The sequence below is a fragment of the Charadrius vociferus genome, unplaced genomic scaffold (genome assembly GCF_000708025.1).
Source record: "Charadrius vociferus isolate BGI_N301 unplaced genomic scaffold, ASM70802v2 scaffold111, whole genome shotgun sequence".
In the NCBI taxonomy this organism is placed as follows: Eukaryota; Metazoa; Chordata; class Aves; order Charadriiformes; family Charadriidae; genus Charadrius; species Charadrius vociferus.
Genome location: NW_009647046.1, coordinates 5,059,315 through 5,076,590, shown reverse-complemented (window position 1 = coordinate 5,076,590; position 17,276 = coordinate 5,059,315). Strand labels below are relative to the sequence as shown.

The following is a 17,276-nucleotide window of genomic DNA, read 5'->3' as shown; positions in this document are numbered from 1 at the left end:
GGATGAAGGGGAATGGCTTTAAACTGGAAGAGGGGAAATTTAGAATAGATATTAGGAAGAAATTTTTTACTCTGAGGGTGGTGCGGCACTGGAACAAATTGCCCAGAGAAGTTGTTGAGGCCTCGTCCCTGGAGGTGTTCAAGGCCAGGCTGGATGGGGCTTTGAGCAACCTGGTCTAGTGGGAGGTGTCCCTGCCATAGGCAGGGGGGTTGGAACTTGATGATCTTTAAGGTCCCTTCCAGCCTAAACCATTCTATGATTCTGTGACAACCAAGTTACCTGACCAGGATTTTTTGCAGTTAGTTCAACCGAAAAAAAAAGTGACAAATAGTAAGGAAATGCAGTTACTGAATAGCAATTGTATTCACCAGAATTTTTAATGGTAAAAATTTGAGGTAACTCAAATTATTAATGATTCATATCAAGACACTATTATCACAATTAGTTTCTTCATGTAATGCTGAGTACTTCTCAACTTTCACTGCAAAGACTACACCACAAAAGAACATCATGCTTTGTCATGCTCCTTAGCAGCTTTAGTCTTATCTTCTGCATCTATATGCAACACCAGTAAGTGCACAGATTTGGAAAAGCAACAGTATAGAAAGGAAGGAAACTATTACAGATATACCTGAGCTGTAAGCAGGGTTGCCAGAGAGATATCTGCTCGTTCTTCTGTAATATAGGTCCGTGGTTTGCCATCCCAGAGAGCACAGTCTTCCAAGTCCATTAACTTCACCTGAGATTTAGACAAACCTGGTGGACGAGTCGATTGTTGCTGCTGTGGTACCTGGCGCAAACTAATCTGCTTTGGAAGTACATTTTCATCCAGAGCTGGCACCACAAAACTATCTGCTTGGTTAGTCAAACTGCTATTTGAGACAGACTTAGCAGCCTTTTCCCCTGATGCTGAAGAGTTCTGTTTCTGCTTTGCAGGAAAAGGTGAAGGCAGTATAGGCTTGTAAGATGATTTTCCTCTGTTTGTAGATGTCTGTCTGTTTTGAGCCTTTGTCTTCCTAGAGGAAGATGACAGAGGAACAGGCTTGAACGTATAAGATGTTGATGGAATTATGGTGGACTGCTTCTTTAAAACACTGTCAAGTGTTCGCACATAGCTAGTGCTCTTAGTAGGAAGCTGATACACCACAGGAGAAGTGGGAGTGCTAGAAGAGAATCCCATACTCGTTTCCATCAACTTCCCTTCATTTTCCAGGTACTCATCCAGCTTGTCACTACAGAACGCTGAGCGATTTTTCAAGGAACCTTCTGAACTGCCACCTAAGCAAATAAAGAGCACTTTAACTACCTCCTGGGAAAACATACTGATAAATCTTAAAATAATTAAAAAATACAGAAGATGTAAACACCTCTCTAAAAATATACATACATTTATTTTAGAAAAGTACAACACAGGCACGCCAAATGTAATCCACTCTGAAATACGACCAGTTGTATGAACAACTGTTTTTGTGGAGATTTTACATGTGTATTCATTCACAAAAATAGTAAGCCTTCAACAGGCAGTGCTTCTAAGCAACATACTTTGTTTTTCCTGAACATCTAGCCTACCTGGTACACCACAATACACCTGGAATATCCCAACACAACACTGTATAAAAGGGCAGAAGGTACAATATAAATATTCAACCTAAACATAAAGTAAAAATGGATATATTGCCAAATATCCATTTCTCCCTGAGGCAGGGTAAAGTAATCAAACATGTAAGGAATATCTACTCTAACTGGGGTTAAAAATACAATGATATAAATGAAAATTACTCTAGTTCATTAGGGCCCCTGGGGCAACCGAATTCTGAAATTACCATACTTTCAAGTAAACTCAAAACTGACAAACAAAATCAAAACTATTACAAGCTTTGATCTTCCCTCAAGCCTTCTGTGTAGGACAGAACACAAGCATTTTTATCTTAGAATACGTTTCTCTGTTCCCTCATAAACCTTCCATTCTGACCATGGATTTAATAAATAATAAACTTCTCATTCAGCCTCACACAATTACCAAATTGCAAGACACTAACCTCTTTTTTTTTTTTTTTTTTTTTTTTTTTTTTTTTACCTTCATTTCTAGAAGCACCATGAAGCTTCCCTCGCCAGCCTTTGATTTTTGTGAAATCATTTGTCTTTCCTGTCCTGGAAACAAAAGGAAATCCAGTATCTGGAAAAGAAGAAACTAGCCTCAGTTTATGAACCAAGCTTGATTTTACCCATGTCCTAACAAACTCTGCTTATTTCTTGTCAGGGATTGATGAACCATAGTAAATCAAAAGGCTGAACAAATAGACTTGATTTTTACTTTTTTTTTGTTTTTACTTTTTTTTTAATTAACAGAATACTTAACAAAGCCAAGCTTCCTATAGAGTTCTGCTGTATGGCCGTGCATCTGCTATCCCATACAAAAGATGTCTTCTCCTGTATTTTCAGTTTTAGTCTCCTTAGCAATGGTGCAAGCAGTTGATTCCAAAACTCAAAACGGGCAAATCAGCAAGTTAGTAGGCTAAAATGGAGCAGGCAGGTTTTAAGCTGATCCTACAACCTCTCTCAGCAAGGAAAGTAACTTGAGTGTCTTCCCTCAATAGAGCCAATGACTTTTATAAGACCTGTAGAAACTTGTTATCCATCAGCTCTGGGAGCTAAGTTGGAATGTAAAAATACTAATAGGGATCTGTGTGGCTGTTTTACATATTGCTAGGCTAGAAACAATCGCATTTGACACTGAGCTGACTGAGGTCTTCTGAACTGAATCTGCCTCTTTTGCAGTGTAAACAAAGCTGAGGTACAATGTCTGCCTCTTTACCAGCTCCCAAAAGCAGCAGATGAAGAAAGACACAGTAATCAGAATATTAAAGTAGGAGGAAGAGATAAGAAGGAGAAAGATAAGCACCCCTATACTTTGTCCAGCCAGTTTATTATTAAAAACAGTATCTACTAACAGTATTAGAATCATACTTGTTTGGGTACCAAGTAAGTCTAAAAAAGCACAATTAGTCAGCACTTTTGTAATAAACAATTATCATGAAGTTATTGGTTAGCCCTCAAGTGGCGCCTCAAGCTCTTCTGGAAAGTTCTGATGCTCAGCTCTGTGAAAGACAACTTTTTTTGTTTCACACGTGAGCAACATCAGAAAAATATAGATTGCTTCGGCTTTTTCTGAGCCATTTGAGAGTAGTTAATGTGTATATTTACATTTAGAAATTCCAGCTCAAATTGACAAAACATGCCTTACAAAATAAGCTAGACAGATACTATTACTGGATCACAACCACCACAAAATTGGAAGGCTAAAGACAACTTGGCCAGAATTACTTAGGACTCCTTGGCCAGTATCCACATAATGATTTAAGGAAGTTCTGACATTTTGTCATTTAAATACTGCTTTAATCTCTTTACGATATCAAGTTCAACCAAATGTCCACTCCCTCTTTCTGATCATTGACAATACAAAGGTAATACTTCAGATTTCAGCAAATTCATATTCCACCCACCTGGAGAATTGGGATTGGTTCCTGGATAGCTCCACAAGGAGTAATTTGAGTAGGAAAGAGGAAGCTGCACACCCAGGTATTTCAAGTCAATGCTCATCGTTGGGTCCACAGAATTCAATTTCAGTCCCACTACAAGAGGCAAGTATCAGTAAATGTCTCAATGCAGCAAGATGTTAGGAAAAAGAAAGCAAAGGTATTTACTAAAAAGTAAACCAGCAAGTTACATACAGGCTTTTCTTGCATTTACCCACCATTTTAAGAGACCTGAAAAAGAGCATTAGCAACTATATCTGTTAGTTACACTGGATTTCCAGCAGGTACAAATTAAAGAGTATTTTAGGGAATGTGAAATCAAGAAAAAGATGGAATTACTTTTCCGTTTTCTTGATTACTACGGAAGTTTCCACAGAAATTTATTAACCACAGTGCCAGTGTTGTAATAACTCTTGCAATAAAAGTCTTTTGCTTGTTCATTTTTTGAAGTTAGCACTGTTTACATCCTTGAAGGCTAGAGTTACTGCCTGAACCCAACCCAGCTGACTATTTGACATTTCAGATGACAACATAAATTATCAATCCTGCCAGTGGTACTTACACATCCCGTTCTCTAGTGAAATCTATTCTTGTGCACAAACATATACTACACACGCTTCAGTTTCAACCAGCGATAAAAGACAAGAGCAAACCACATGTTCGTTCTGAAGAAGTGAGTGTGCATGTTTTCAAATTACGATATAAGCCAAGTTGCATTTTGACAGTGCTCTCGGGACTAACTCGAATGATCCAGTTCTCAGTAGGTTGTTTTTTTCCAGGCTTGGCAGTTTGCAATAAAACACTTTTTTTTTCTTGAAGCATGGGGGAAAAACAGCTATAAAAAACCTAAACAATCCATGTTGTTGATGCCACTGCAAATGCCTATCACATCTTCCTTCATCAACTCCCCCAAAAATACTCAAATTGAATGACTTCACTTGGTCACAGAAGGTATCTTTGTCCATGGCAAAACAAATACAGAAATGCTGAGAAAAAAAGAAGCTAGCAAATTTGACTTAGTACCTTTTTCAGAAAATACTGTTACAGCGAATTCAAGAAATGACTTCTCAATCGAATTCAGATCACAGTCTGGAGTTGAGAAGGTCTGTTTTGGTTTTAAGCTACAGAAACCTACAAATGTTGCTCCTGTTGCCAACAAGTCTGAAATTCATATATGAAATATATGAGTTTTGAAATTGAAAATGTATGACTCGACAAAGGCTCAGGACACATAAAGTAGTATTTTCACATACAGTAGAAACCTTGTGTTGGTAGTACACATTTATGTTCATAAGTGGCAACACAGTGATCTGATTGCTGGCAGCCCAAAACCAATCAACATGCAACAAATCTCAGACATGGTTGTTTAAAGTGATACTGTTATCAAAGACAGTCTAGTTAGACATAATTTTCAAATCTACATAGGGAAAATAAGCAGCAAGCAAGTCAAACCAGCATTTTGTATAAAAACATGTCAGCTGCCAAATGTCAAGATGCCATCCATTTCGTTTGAAACTCAATTTAAAACAAAAGGTAAAGAGCACATAATTTATTCTTCTTGATGTTCCATTTGAATTTTTCTGTCATTTTCAAAAACAAGCCTAGCTTTGTTTAACACTCAAACAAAAATAAGAACATCACCCATACACAAAATTGACTATTTCGGTTTAGGATCACGAAGTAGAAAGCACCCAGAAAAAAACCCAGAGGATTACTCTAACAAATGCAACATGGAACGAACGCAAACAGAGAATAAACGGTAACAGTAAGTATATGTCAGTATAGACATCACTATACGTGATGTGAACTACAACTTTTATCAATTTCTATCATCCCCAGTATTGCTAAATTTCAGTTGCTGTAACTAAATAGTAGCAAATGAAGAACAATCTCCTTCAAAACTTTCTCCTCTCTATCAGATGCAGCTGCTAAATCTGAAATACAATGCTTGACAACAGTGCCTTTGATTTTCAGGAATATAATAAGGGATTCAAATTAGCTCAGATAGAAGAGGTATCCCATAGCATCCCAGTACTCCAGCAGGAGCTTTTCTTCTAACATGCTTAAGTTCAACTCCCTTCTTTCTGATGCATCGTCTTCTTGTAGTCCTGGTGTCTCTAAGATCTAGATAGCCTCAACCATCATTTTCTTAACTTCACAAATCAACAGCAATTGTGGGGTTCAGGTACAGCTCCAACACATCATCAGTGAATCTCAAAAACAAACTTAAGCTTCTCAACTACACTGTTTAAAACCAATAGGAGAGTTAACATCGAAATTGCTATGTCCATTTCCCATACTGCGGTGAGAGCAAGAAATCCAGTAAGCTTCTATAAAATGGCTGAAAGCACATTGAGAAAAATGCACTTCACATCTTCCAGACCAAAGGGAACCATGTCTCTTTGCCTGTTCTGTAGTAGATGACAATACCTATTAGTCATGACTTGTGGCCAAGAAATCTTGGAGAATAAGTATCAGAATCAAGAAGGCTAATGAGGCTGCACTAAGCTCCAAGATGCTACTTAGAATCAGTATGTCTGGGAAAAGATACAGCCCCTAAGTCTGGCCTAGAGGCACTCCTCAGCCGCCTTCTTATGTCTTACTGATGATGTTGTGGGGAGAAAGAGAGAGGGAGGGAGGGAGAGCGGGAGGGAGGGAGAGCGGGAGAGCAGGAAAAAAACCCAAACAATCCCTCTTCTCTCCATTAACATCATTGGGTTCCTTCCCCAATCTCAAGTCTGCAATGGAAGGCAAAAGATCTGTAACATTTTGGAAGGCGAAGGTAATCTGAATAAAGATTGATTCCAGTTCACATACAGCAGCTGAAGTCTAACAACATAAGTATATGCATTGTAATTCATTTCATAGCCTGATGAAATTACATCTGTATCGGCCTGCAGTAATGCTCTCGCTGTGAATAATCTTCACATAACTTCTTTTCCCTCTAAAAATTAGATAGGTGAGGGTCATTCTCTTCATTGCTGAATTACAATTTCATCATTTAACAGGCTCAGCAGATTACCATTCAACACTGGAAATGATGGCCACAAGTGGTTAAGAAAGTCAAAATTCTTAGATCTTTTTTTCTTAGCCTGATGCTTTTCTTGTCCATTTTGTAGTATCTGTGACCTGCTCAACACCCTTCAGAAGGCACCACACACTTAAACCACCACTCATTTTGAAGCTGGAGCCAAAGCACGTGCGTTTTACATGTTTCCACTTTCAGGATCACCTCATGAGTAAAACAGCCCTCGGTAGTGTTGTGGTTGCAAACATACCATAATTTTATTATACTTTTCTTGGTAAAGATAACATCTAGGAGGCCCACAATATAATGCTGAAAAGCCTTAACATTGCTGTAACACTTGCTTAGCACTGTACCTAGCATTGCCAGCAGCTGACCACAAAAAGGATTTTACCACCCTTCTTGAAATATGACAACACATGCAGACCAGTGAGGGCAGGTCGACCAGTGAGGTCATTAGAAAGCAGGGCTGCCTATTTCTGCAATCATGGGAAGGGAAAACTGCATTTAGACATCCACAATACAACCATCAACGCTGATGCTACACCACTGAAGTACAACCTCACTAGGGATAGGTTATCTTGTTTCATTCTACCACATCCAGGACAGAGCTTTAAGAGCTCTCTACTACCCTTCTTCGACTGCTTTGCAAAGGTGGAAGACAGGAACATCAGCTCAACACTAGCAAGATGCTAAGGCATTCCTTAAAATGGTTGCTAGTTCTTGTCATACCCCATGGATAAACCATTCAAGATAATCCAGGGTTCTTCACAGTAGAAGCTCTGTGAGGACCCAAAATAACTAGCACCAGAGTCAAGATCGGTATTTGGAGTCTCAATCCCTACAGCATTACAGTTATATGTCTGGAAAATTCAGGTCCAGAACCTCAAGAGCATGAGGTACGATGCTTCCACTTGGATCAATTTCTTCATCATCTGCTCTGATGCCTTTTTCGACACCACTGTCTCAGGACTATTACGGCTGAAGATTCTCAACATCATCAGCAGGGAGAACACTAAGTTCTGCTGTGTCGATCCTTGACTTACTTTCATCTGACCTCAGGATAATATTGTATATAAATGAAAGATCACGGAGTAGGAGTACCTTGCTTGGCCCTCTTATGTGGCTAGTGAATGTGGATCTACAGTCACTCAAAATATGGACTCAAACGTTGCAAATATAGTCTCAGTTAAGTGTTTCAGGATCTCTAGCTCCTCTACTACCACGAAACGGCTATTTTCTGTGGAGGAGTAAAATCTACTCCATCTGCTCTCCACAAGGATTAGCTCATTACAAAACAGGCATGGCCTCAAGTCTGAAGGCTCAGCATCCTCTGCACGAGGAATGCAATGACATGCAGCCTCTTGCTCCGCTGTTGGAGAATTCAGGATTCATCTTTTGCCCCCTCCACCTCTTCTAGTTTGCAACATGAATGTGTGAAAACAGAAACATCTTTGTTGGCTGGCTGAAACTACTTTTAAAGCCTCTAAGAAAAAAACTGGGTTGGACACCACAGATTCTCTCTCGTTGCCACAAATGGCAAGAGGGAAAGTAAGTTTCACACAAATTTCCTTTCATAGTCTCACATTTGTACGTACACACCTATATGCTTTCTTTTGGGAAAAAAAAACAAAACCAAATAAAATCAGATCCCGGCTATATTGGGCATGCACAGTATTACATCCAGTAGGAACTTATCAACTCAGTATGATTAAGTATAACATACAACCAGGTGCAACAATATGTACGCTGCCAGCTTACCTTCCTGAAGGCTAGGATGTATTACTTGCTTATGCCTCAAGGTTTTCAGCTCTTCCATCAATTCCTTTTCCAGTACTTGTATTCTTGCTTGACAATCTTGAAAAATAAAGAAGAGATAACATATAAAAAACATTTACCATGCAAAAAAAAAAAGAGCCAAATGATTCATTTCCAGTGTGTTTTTACAAATTCCCGTATTGCAGGGAGTGGCCACTTACAAAAAATACAAAAACGTACCTGGATCATTTGTAGTCAACAGGGGAGCCTGAAGATTCTGCGACTCTTCTCCTCCAGCTCTATCAACAGTGTGAATGTCAAGAGCTTCCTACATAGGTGAAGAGCCTTGAATAAGATATCTTAAAACACTGACTTAGATGCAAACTAGGCCACATCAAAATATCGCTGAAATATTCAACACATTAGATTGTTTAATAAATAAGTATTCTTTTATACAGAACTCTAGATCCCACTATTTCTCCTCAAGTTGCTAAAAAGTAAGAAAATGTTATGATTAACATAGAGACAAGATAACAACAGGTTTGGAAAGACGCCACAAATCTCAAAACTCAGGTTAAAAGAAAATATACCTTCAGCTTATATGAACAAAGGGTTTAAGAATGAGACATTAGAAAATGTTTTAAATTTTACTCAAAACAGTTACGTTTTACCTTTGATGCAAAGGACACAAAGAGGACTCCATCAACATCTTCAAGGTCCGGCTTAACATCTGGAAGGATACTCCCAGGTCCCAGAGAGGCGTTCTTGCTTGTTATTACAGTTTTCCCTATACCTTTAGGTGGTCGACCAGCCTTGGAAATTCTCAGTTTCCGTGGCCTTCCTCTTTTAGTTGTAACTGACGACAGGGTGTTTTGACTGCTACCAGAGCCTTTCAGGGACATAGGATTCTTCAGTATGCCAGGCCTTTTTCTTCCACAGATCTCTTTAGCTGAAAAGTGACAACCAACTGAGCCCCTGAGATTAAAATTAGGTGATTTAGATAGAGCCCACTGGGCCTCTCTGATTGAAGAGTATTTCTGTGACATTTTACTCCCAGGAGACTGTTTTTTCATAACTAACTCCTCAGTTACAGTGGCTGTGCCTGAGCAAGAGCCTTTGTGATTTTCAAAACACACAGGCAAGGAATCCAGTATTGCACTCAAAGGGGATTTTTCCTTCTTGCAAGAGGAGAGCATGGTCTGTGGCAGCTCAGATATTTTCACTGTGCTCTTTGTGACTGCACAAGGTTCCAAATAGACCACAGGCATCTTCCCACTATCCAGTTTTAACATTTTTGCTTTGGCAACACCTGAAGGACTGGTTAGCACACGCTTCCTAGACCTGAATTCTCCATCAACTCCATCTGTTTCACTGCGTCTCATCAGGTGTTTTTGTAGGACGGGATCATCATCATCAGTGTTGGAATACTCATCAGTTTCTTCATCTGTGTCTTCCTGTTTCACACTTATTCCTTGTGTGCAAATACTTGACTCGTAGTCATAGTCATCTACTGGTTCCTCTTTAATGACCACATTGAAGTGTCCATTTGGGTCCAGTGGGGATGCCACACGGGAACTGCTTTCGTAACTGCTAGCAATGGGACTGGGATGGGAGGGAGGGGAGACAGACAAAACACAACACAAGATCTTTATCAAATCTCTTCCTTTACTGGAATTCCATCATCTCACATAATCCTTGGTTACATATTGCAAAAAACTTCCAAAAAGGCCCAAGATATGAGCCTGCTAAATAAGCTGTCATTTACAAGCTTATATTTTTAGAAGTAAGGACTCAAAAGAAAAAATTGCCATGATTAAAAACAATCCAACTTCTTATCTGAAGGCAGCAGCACAATTTCCTTCCCTAGGGTAACAGCAGGGTGACATTTGCACTTTTTCCTATTTGAGACTCATCATGAACTCATGCTAAGCTATCATGTTCTAAATGCTCAGAAGTAGACTCAGTTTGCTGTGTATCTCATTAAGTCACCTTACTTAAGCCATTGTGCTTGCAAATAAGAAGCCAAGTGAGTACCTAATGCACTTCAATTTACATGATTTAACTAAAATTTTAGTTAATTCATCCTGAAGCCACATGCAGACAATTCCTCAATTCAACTGTTGTAAGACTTACAGAATGTTAATATCCTATTGAATTATGTTCCATCTTCCACTAAGTCCGAGTATTAACCTAACCAAAACTTAACATATCATGCATTAGATACTGAAGATTAACGGTGCAGCTGATTACACTCTGATGATGGGCTTCTTTGAGAGACAGACACATCAGTCAAAAAATTGCAGTCAGCAGTTTTGTTAAGCACATCAGAAGCTGGCTCCTTGTCATAAGAGGAAACAACTAAGATATGAAACATATCCACAATGAACTGCAGAAAATAAGTCAGAACTAAACGTATCAGATAGTATTCCAACATTTCCTTTATATATATTTTATAAGATACTATATACTATTTTAATTATGTTAAATTATTATTCAAATTCTGCTAACTTTATGTTATTAAAACGTCATTAAGAAAAACAATATTTGTTAAGGTTAATGTTAACATAATTTCAAATATAACTTAATTTTAATAACAATATATTATATATAAAGGGAATATTGCTTTATATATTGTGCCTGTATGTGCGTGCATTTTATTATTATTATCCACCCACCACTCACCCCCATGGCCTTTAAAGAATGACTATGCTCAGTTGAACCCTGGACTGGGACTGAGGAAGGGGAAGATATGGAGAGAGAGGATGCTGCCATCTCTTTTACACTGAGGACATACTTAAGGGAGAAAAGCTGGGGACACACAAGAGTCACAACATGGAGTTGGCAGTCTCCACCTCATGAAGAAAGACTGCACTGTTAAAACAGGGAGCAGACAGTCAAGACACAGATTTATGTATTTACATACAAAATTCCTAATAACAAGACACAATCTGTCTAGAAAACCTGTTGCAGTGCAGAAGGACACCAAGTAACCAGAATTAAACCTGAAGCAAAAACCTGCCTTGTGAGGGAACAGCAGGCAACAGAAGAGCAGCATACCAGCCCTGCTTTTTCTACTCGGTTCTTTGGCCAATGAGTTTCCTATTAGAAAGTTTCTAGCTTTCATGTAATTAAGAATGTCAGATATAAGATTAAAAAGCCTTTCTTCTTCAGCGAGTTTACTGTGAAAGAAATTGTAAGACAATCCACTTATAGGTTATGGGCAACTCAAAATCCTGTCGCGTTACAGCCAGACGTTGATTCAGTACAGCAGATCAGCAATTAAACTGAATGCTATTAAGAAGACTGAGTCATCTGCTCCTCTATCTTAAAATTCTCTAAAATAAAGAGACAAAATACCCTTATAAACTTGCTGGCCAGAAATAAATTTCTCATCTGAGTTCTACTGTTTCCAGTTGGCAGCCCAGTAAAGCCTCAACTTCTCTAGCCATTTTCCTTTATCTATTGCAAGATGTATTCTCAAGCTAAGGATTACCTTTCTATTAGGGATCTGGACAGCACCCAAAACAAAGAAGCCCTGCTGTAAAAATGAAATTTCTAGACACAAATGTTATTTTACTCTGCATATTGCAACCATAAGCCAGATGGTGTCGAAGTGAGGTATCACCCACCTATGCATATGTATGAGAAGACCAACTATTTGCACAAAATGCTGAGCAGCATTTTTCTAGATTTTTCAATTCAGATGCAATTATCAACTTTTCAAACAATAAAAAAAAACTTGCTCTTTAGCACTGAAGTAACTTTACAAGCTAAGGACCAATTGGAATTATGCACCACATAAGCAGTCAAACTTATGAATCATGCAAGTTTTTCCTGTCAAAATCCTTGGCTTAATCTGACATAAGGTAAAAACGGTATCTTAACTAGCTCACTCTTTGCCTGATATGGAACAATGTTCATATTTAAGCAAACCTCTTTACACTCCAAGTAACGTACTTGGTACCCTCACAATAAAACAGCAAAACCAGAGAAATCACTTTCTTGCATTTCGCCAAATCAAAAGCATTTAGCTGCTCACTTACTGAAAGTACTGACACACATGGAACTTTTTTTTTTTTTTAACATAGATCATTTTAAAAGCCACCATGTGGAAAACAAAAACAAAATCAAAACCAACCAACCAACCCAAAACAATCAACAAACCACAACTGATTTCTTTTGGAATTAGTCTCGCAATCTGCAGCTGAGGTTTGAAGGATGATCGCTTGCCTTCCTCTTCCAAAAGAAAGGCAAGGAGGGAAGAAAAGTAAACTGTCAGACTAAACACAAGACAACTAAATTAGAAAAACAAGACTACTGGAACATTAAAAACTCCACGGTATTTGTGCTTTTGAAGCAGGAAATTCAAAAGACCTTGGAAGGGAGAATGGGTGCATTAGCTTGTAAGACTGAAGAACCAGTAAAGTTTACTTGTGGTTCCCTCCATGCCCCTGATGTCTGAGTAGTTCCAGGCATAAGCATTCCTATATCAAGTGTCCACAACTCAAATTAAACATCTATTTTCTTTACAATATACTTGATGAAACTAAACATACTACCAGGCCACAGGGAAAAAAAACAACAACAAAAAACCCCACAGAAACATATCACCTTGCATAAAGAAAACAGTCCTTTATTTCCAAAGTGTGCTAATAACTAACTCAAGATTAAAGTTATTCTCAGGTACCTGCAATCTTTTACGTAGTTCCATTCTCAAATATGTCAGAAAAAAATGAGCAGTGGTGAGAAACATCACACACGACAGCATTAGGAATTCTGCTTCCTTTGGAGAGCACTATCTGATCGGCAGCAGTTCCCACCTTCTAAATCTCACCCAAATCTAAACTCAAAAGAAATCACTACCCTGCATAAAAGCAAGATAGTGCCTATCAACTACCAGTAATAGCTTGCTTATGACAAAAAAAATGCTGTCTTCTTTAATATCTGAATATTAATGTATCTAGTTTGATAAAGAAACATGCCACTCCGCAACACTGTCCTTAAAAGGCTGACATATTTATGAATGGATCTCAACTGCATGGCATGAAAATATTGCCAACAGATCTGAAGGAAAAATGGGAACTAATGTTCTGAAAAATTCCAGCACATAAAAAGACATTCCTGCCATTTCTTGGATGAAATCCATTTTTCTCTTTCCAAGTTCAGAATCTGACTTTTTCACATAGATTACAAAAACATAAACCAAAAAGCTGGACAATGCTTGAGGGTCATTCTAGGACTGTGATAACATTTATTCATCAAATGATAGATGCTTCCTGGACCAGAATAGAGAAAAAACCTTTACAGTCTTTCTCTGTCTGTGCAGCTTTTAGCACATTTCAGACATAAATTGTCTTGGAGGTGAAACCAGGGAAGGCATCTAACACGCTCTGGACCAAAAGAAATTAAGTCTGCCAATTTGCATTATCTGTTCTTAAGGAAGGTCGTTGAGTCTTTATTCCTTGGGAAAGAAGGGAGCAAAACCACCTCAAACCGTCCAATTCAAACAGTTTTCCAAATAATTTGCTTCAATGACCCCTTTAGGCAAACAAAATGATAAAAAATTTAACTTTTTCAACTGCAGCTGACCCCAAGGAGAGAAAAAAAAATCACTTTGAAGACAGAATAAACATCTCAGTAATTATTTTCAGAGTTTTACTTCCAATATGCAAAGTTATCTAAATACTTCTCCATGCTGTATTCTTAGGAACTAAAGAAAACCCATCCTCTCTGTTATCAGTGTAGTTTCAGTCTTCAAGATGTGTTCCTCTAGAACAACATTTTTGGAGAATGTAAGTCTAGAAGACATTCTTCTTCCTAATACATTGACACTGGAAAATACTGCAAAAGAAAGGTTAGGGCACTAGATCCCAAAGCAATTCTAGTACTCTTAAGAATTATTAAAACTAAACTCAATAGTCTCAAAGAATGGAGAACTTCATAATTTGAAATTTTTCAGTAACTCAAAAGACGAGGACATGCTTTCTACAAGGAAAACAAAAACAACAAAAAATAAAACCAAACACAAACAATCAGGGAAAGCTCTGTCCTCTCTAAAACACATTGAAGTAGGATAATAATACAGCCTTTGAAACAAACTGTATAATTACTTCATAAATACAACTTTTTTTTCTTCTAAGAACTGGCCTCTAGTTATTCCACTAACATCATCCTGATACCCTGCAGTTAAACAATTTCTTGGTGTACTGATCTACTTTTTTGGCTGCTTTTGTCACTAAATCTTTAGCAAATTAAGTTTGTTATTCAGAGACAGACATGAAGAAACACGGTAGGAGAGGAAACCTCTTTTTTTTTTAAAAAACAAAAAATAAATCACTTCTTCAGGTTCAAAATATCTTTAGCATCTCTTGACACAGATTAACTATTCACTAAATCTGCTCTATTCTGTTCCTTAGATTTTGGAAACTAAGTGAAACTGCAGCAAAATAATATGTTTAACCAGGCTTGCTTTACCAACATGAATGCTTACTGGTTAGTGGGTTCCATACTACAGGTAGGCTCTCAATCTACACTACGTTGCTTTACTATTGTTTGTGTGATACGAATAGAACGATTCAAAAAGTCAATACTGGGTAAGTAAGTAGACAAACTCCCGCAGAGTAAATTAAGGTCTGAACAGCGTAACAGTTATTCTGAAGCACTTTCACAGGTGCAGATTCTCCTACCTCACAGCAAACATGAAACAACTGACTACTGACAAGCAGGCCACCTCCTACTACTTTGTGGAATGAAAGAATTCACACAAGCAGTTATTGATAAACAGTGGCATGCTGCCAGTTACAACTGCCTTGTAGCAATCCCTATGCACACCCAACCTAAATACTTGTACACACCACACATTCTCACCTATCCACAAATGAAAATTGAATATATAGAGACAGCATGTCGCTGTGGTAAGCAATCGCAAAAAGAAAGGTGATGTTCTGGTGACTGCAACGTGCTCTGTTTAAAACTCTGAAAAATCAGAGGGTTAAGAGAAATCCCCCAACGATTCTTTAGAAAGGGAGTTAAAGAAACATAAAAAAAAAAATACTGAACTCTTACACTCCTTGGACACTTTAGAAAGTCCAGACTGATAGATGATTGTTTAAGCAAAGAAAAGCTTTCATAATACCAAGTCTTCTGCCATTTCAGGTAAGACAAACTCGAGCTGTAAATCTGTATACTGAGCCTCCTATTATTTAAGGCTTTACCAAATACCCCACTCAACCAGTATTTATTTGTATTAAAAATAGAATGTTAACCCACCTTTCAGAAACTTCTTGTTTTAGCTTTGGCATATCACCCAAAGACAGGTCAGTGTCCAAGAAACGCAGGAAGTCCCTTTCTGCATTAAAGGACTCTTTTTCCAGATCAATGTCTGATGGATTTTGACCAATGAATGAAGAATCTAAACTTCTCTGATGCAAATCTAACGCATCAACTTCAGCAGGGCGACCACGAATGCTAGCAGCACTAAGAACATCACCTCCTTCCAGTTCTAAGTTACTGTTTTGTTTCACGTCACGCTGAGGTCGACTATTCAACCCATCATCTCTGAATCCTTTAGCAAAAGGATTGTAATCTATTTTCAGCTGGGTAATCTGGATGTTTTGGTAGGCTGTAACTGCAAAGAACTCTGTCTGTGGAAAGGTAAATGTATGGACATCAGGGCCGTTCAGCTGAATGACTTCTGTGGCTTTGTCTGCAGGCACCAAGTGAAGTCGTGGCAGATAACGGTGCATAGAATGCAAGATTATATGACCCTCCTGGTCCAGGCTATTGTTGGTAAGTTTGAGTTTGTAGAAGGATACCGGCTGGTGCATCCAATACTGGCCAGTGGAAGGGGATTCTGGATGAATGAACACTCGACCGAGAACATGCGGTTCTGCCTTCCCACTGGGCTCCCACCAACGGCCATTCCATTTGTATCGGTGATTGTCCACAGGGGATATGTCCATGACTAGGATGTACTTTTGACTGGCATCCAAACCTGTAATCCAGTATCGGCAGTACGGGAACATGCGCCTCCCCTGCTTCGTCAGAATCATCTCTGTGTTGCGATGGTAGAATTCATTCCACATACTGTTGTTATCTAGGGTGACGGTAATGCCCCCTGAGACACAGTCAGCTGGGAGGCAGGTCTTGACTTTGGATTTTATTGGAGTTGATACACTGCTGGCGAGAGCACAAGCATCACGGTTTGCTACTAGGATTCCTTGGTCAGCTTTACCGTTTCCCTGCTGTTGTTTCAAGATGACAAAAAACGCGGGCGCTGCACCAGACACAGTCCCACCATCCCGGCTACCCAAGACAATCTGCTGTTTCTCCATGATGAGCACTTTTACAAGCTCTCAAATCAAATGCAAATTCTACACAGTTCTGAAAATCTTCTATGTGTGTTCACCATTCTGGAAAAAAGGAAAACCCAGTTAAAATTATTCAAATACAGCCTAAGAAAGTAATTAAGTCTCATGAGAAATCTTTTCCGTAACAGTTCTCCACATGAAAAACTTAAAAGATAATCAGTACTGTAAAAATCAAACACTATCAGGATATATCAAATCAAGGTTGCCTGTGTGTATATAATTTAGGCCTTACAGACATGGAGGGTATGACACCTTTAAACTGCGTTTTTCATGTAATGCTTTGCCACAACAGGACTCCTTGCTTTGCTTGATATTGCCTCAACCCTTCAGAGCATTTGCTTAACAAACAGTATTTGGCAAAACTGTGCAGAAGTTTTCAGAAGAGCAAATGGCACATCTCTGAGACAAAGGCAGAATTAATTTGCTCTCGCCAGAAAGAAAGAGTTCCCAGAGGTTCAAAACTTCCCAAAAATGAAAAGGGGGAAAGAAAAAAAAAGAATGTTAAAAAACATTTTCCTGAAGTTTCTTTATTGAAAAAGACTAAGTTTGTGTGGTTGGGATTTCTTTGCCCACCCCACCCCACCCAAC

The 17,276-nt window shown here is 38.6% G+C and overlaps 1 protein-coding gene across 1 annotated transcript in view; it reads right to left on the bottom strand.

Annotated features, from left to right (window-relative positions):
- The window catches only part of MGA (MGA, MAX dimerization protein), a 55,789-nt gene extending 39,062 nt beyond the window's left edge, over nucleotides 1–16,727 (bottom strand). The window contains exons 1-7 of the mRNA XM_009895727.1: nucleotides 15,589–16,727; nucleotides 8,991–9,921; nucleotides 8,560–8,647; nucleotides 8,323–8,418; nucleotides 3,504–3,632; nucleotides 2,078–2,176; nucleotides 632–1,278 (exon numbers count right to left, since the gene is read on the bottom strand). Coding sequence (XP_009894029.1) covers nucleotides 632–1,278; nucleotides 2,078–2,176; nucleotides 3,504–3,632; nucleotides 8,323–8,418; nucleotides 8,560–8,647; nucleotides 8,991–9,921; nucleotides 15,589–16,652 — 3,054 coding nt within the window. The 5' untranslated portion in view covers nucleotides 16,653–16,727. The remainder of the gene's footprint in view (nucleotides 1–631; nucleotides 1,279–2,077; nucleotides 2,177–3,503; nucleotides 3,633–8,322; nucleotides 8,419–8,559; nucleotides 8,648–8,990; nucleotides 9,922–15,588) is intronic.
- Nucleotides 16,728–17,276: the final 549 nt, after the last annotated feature.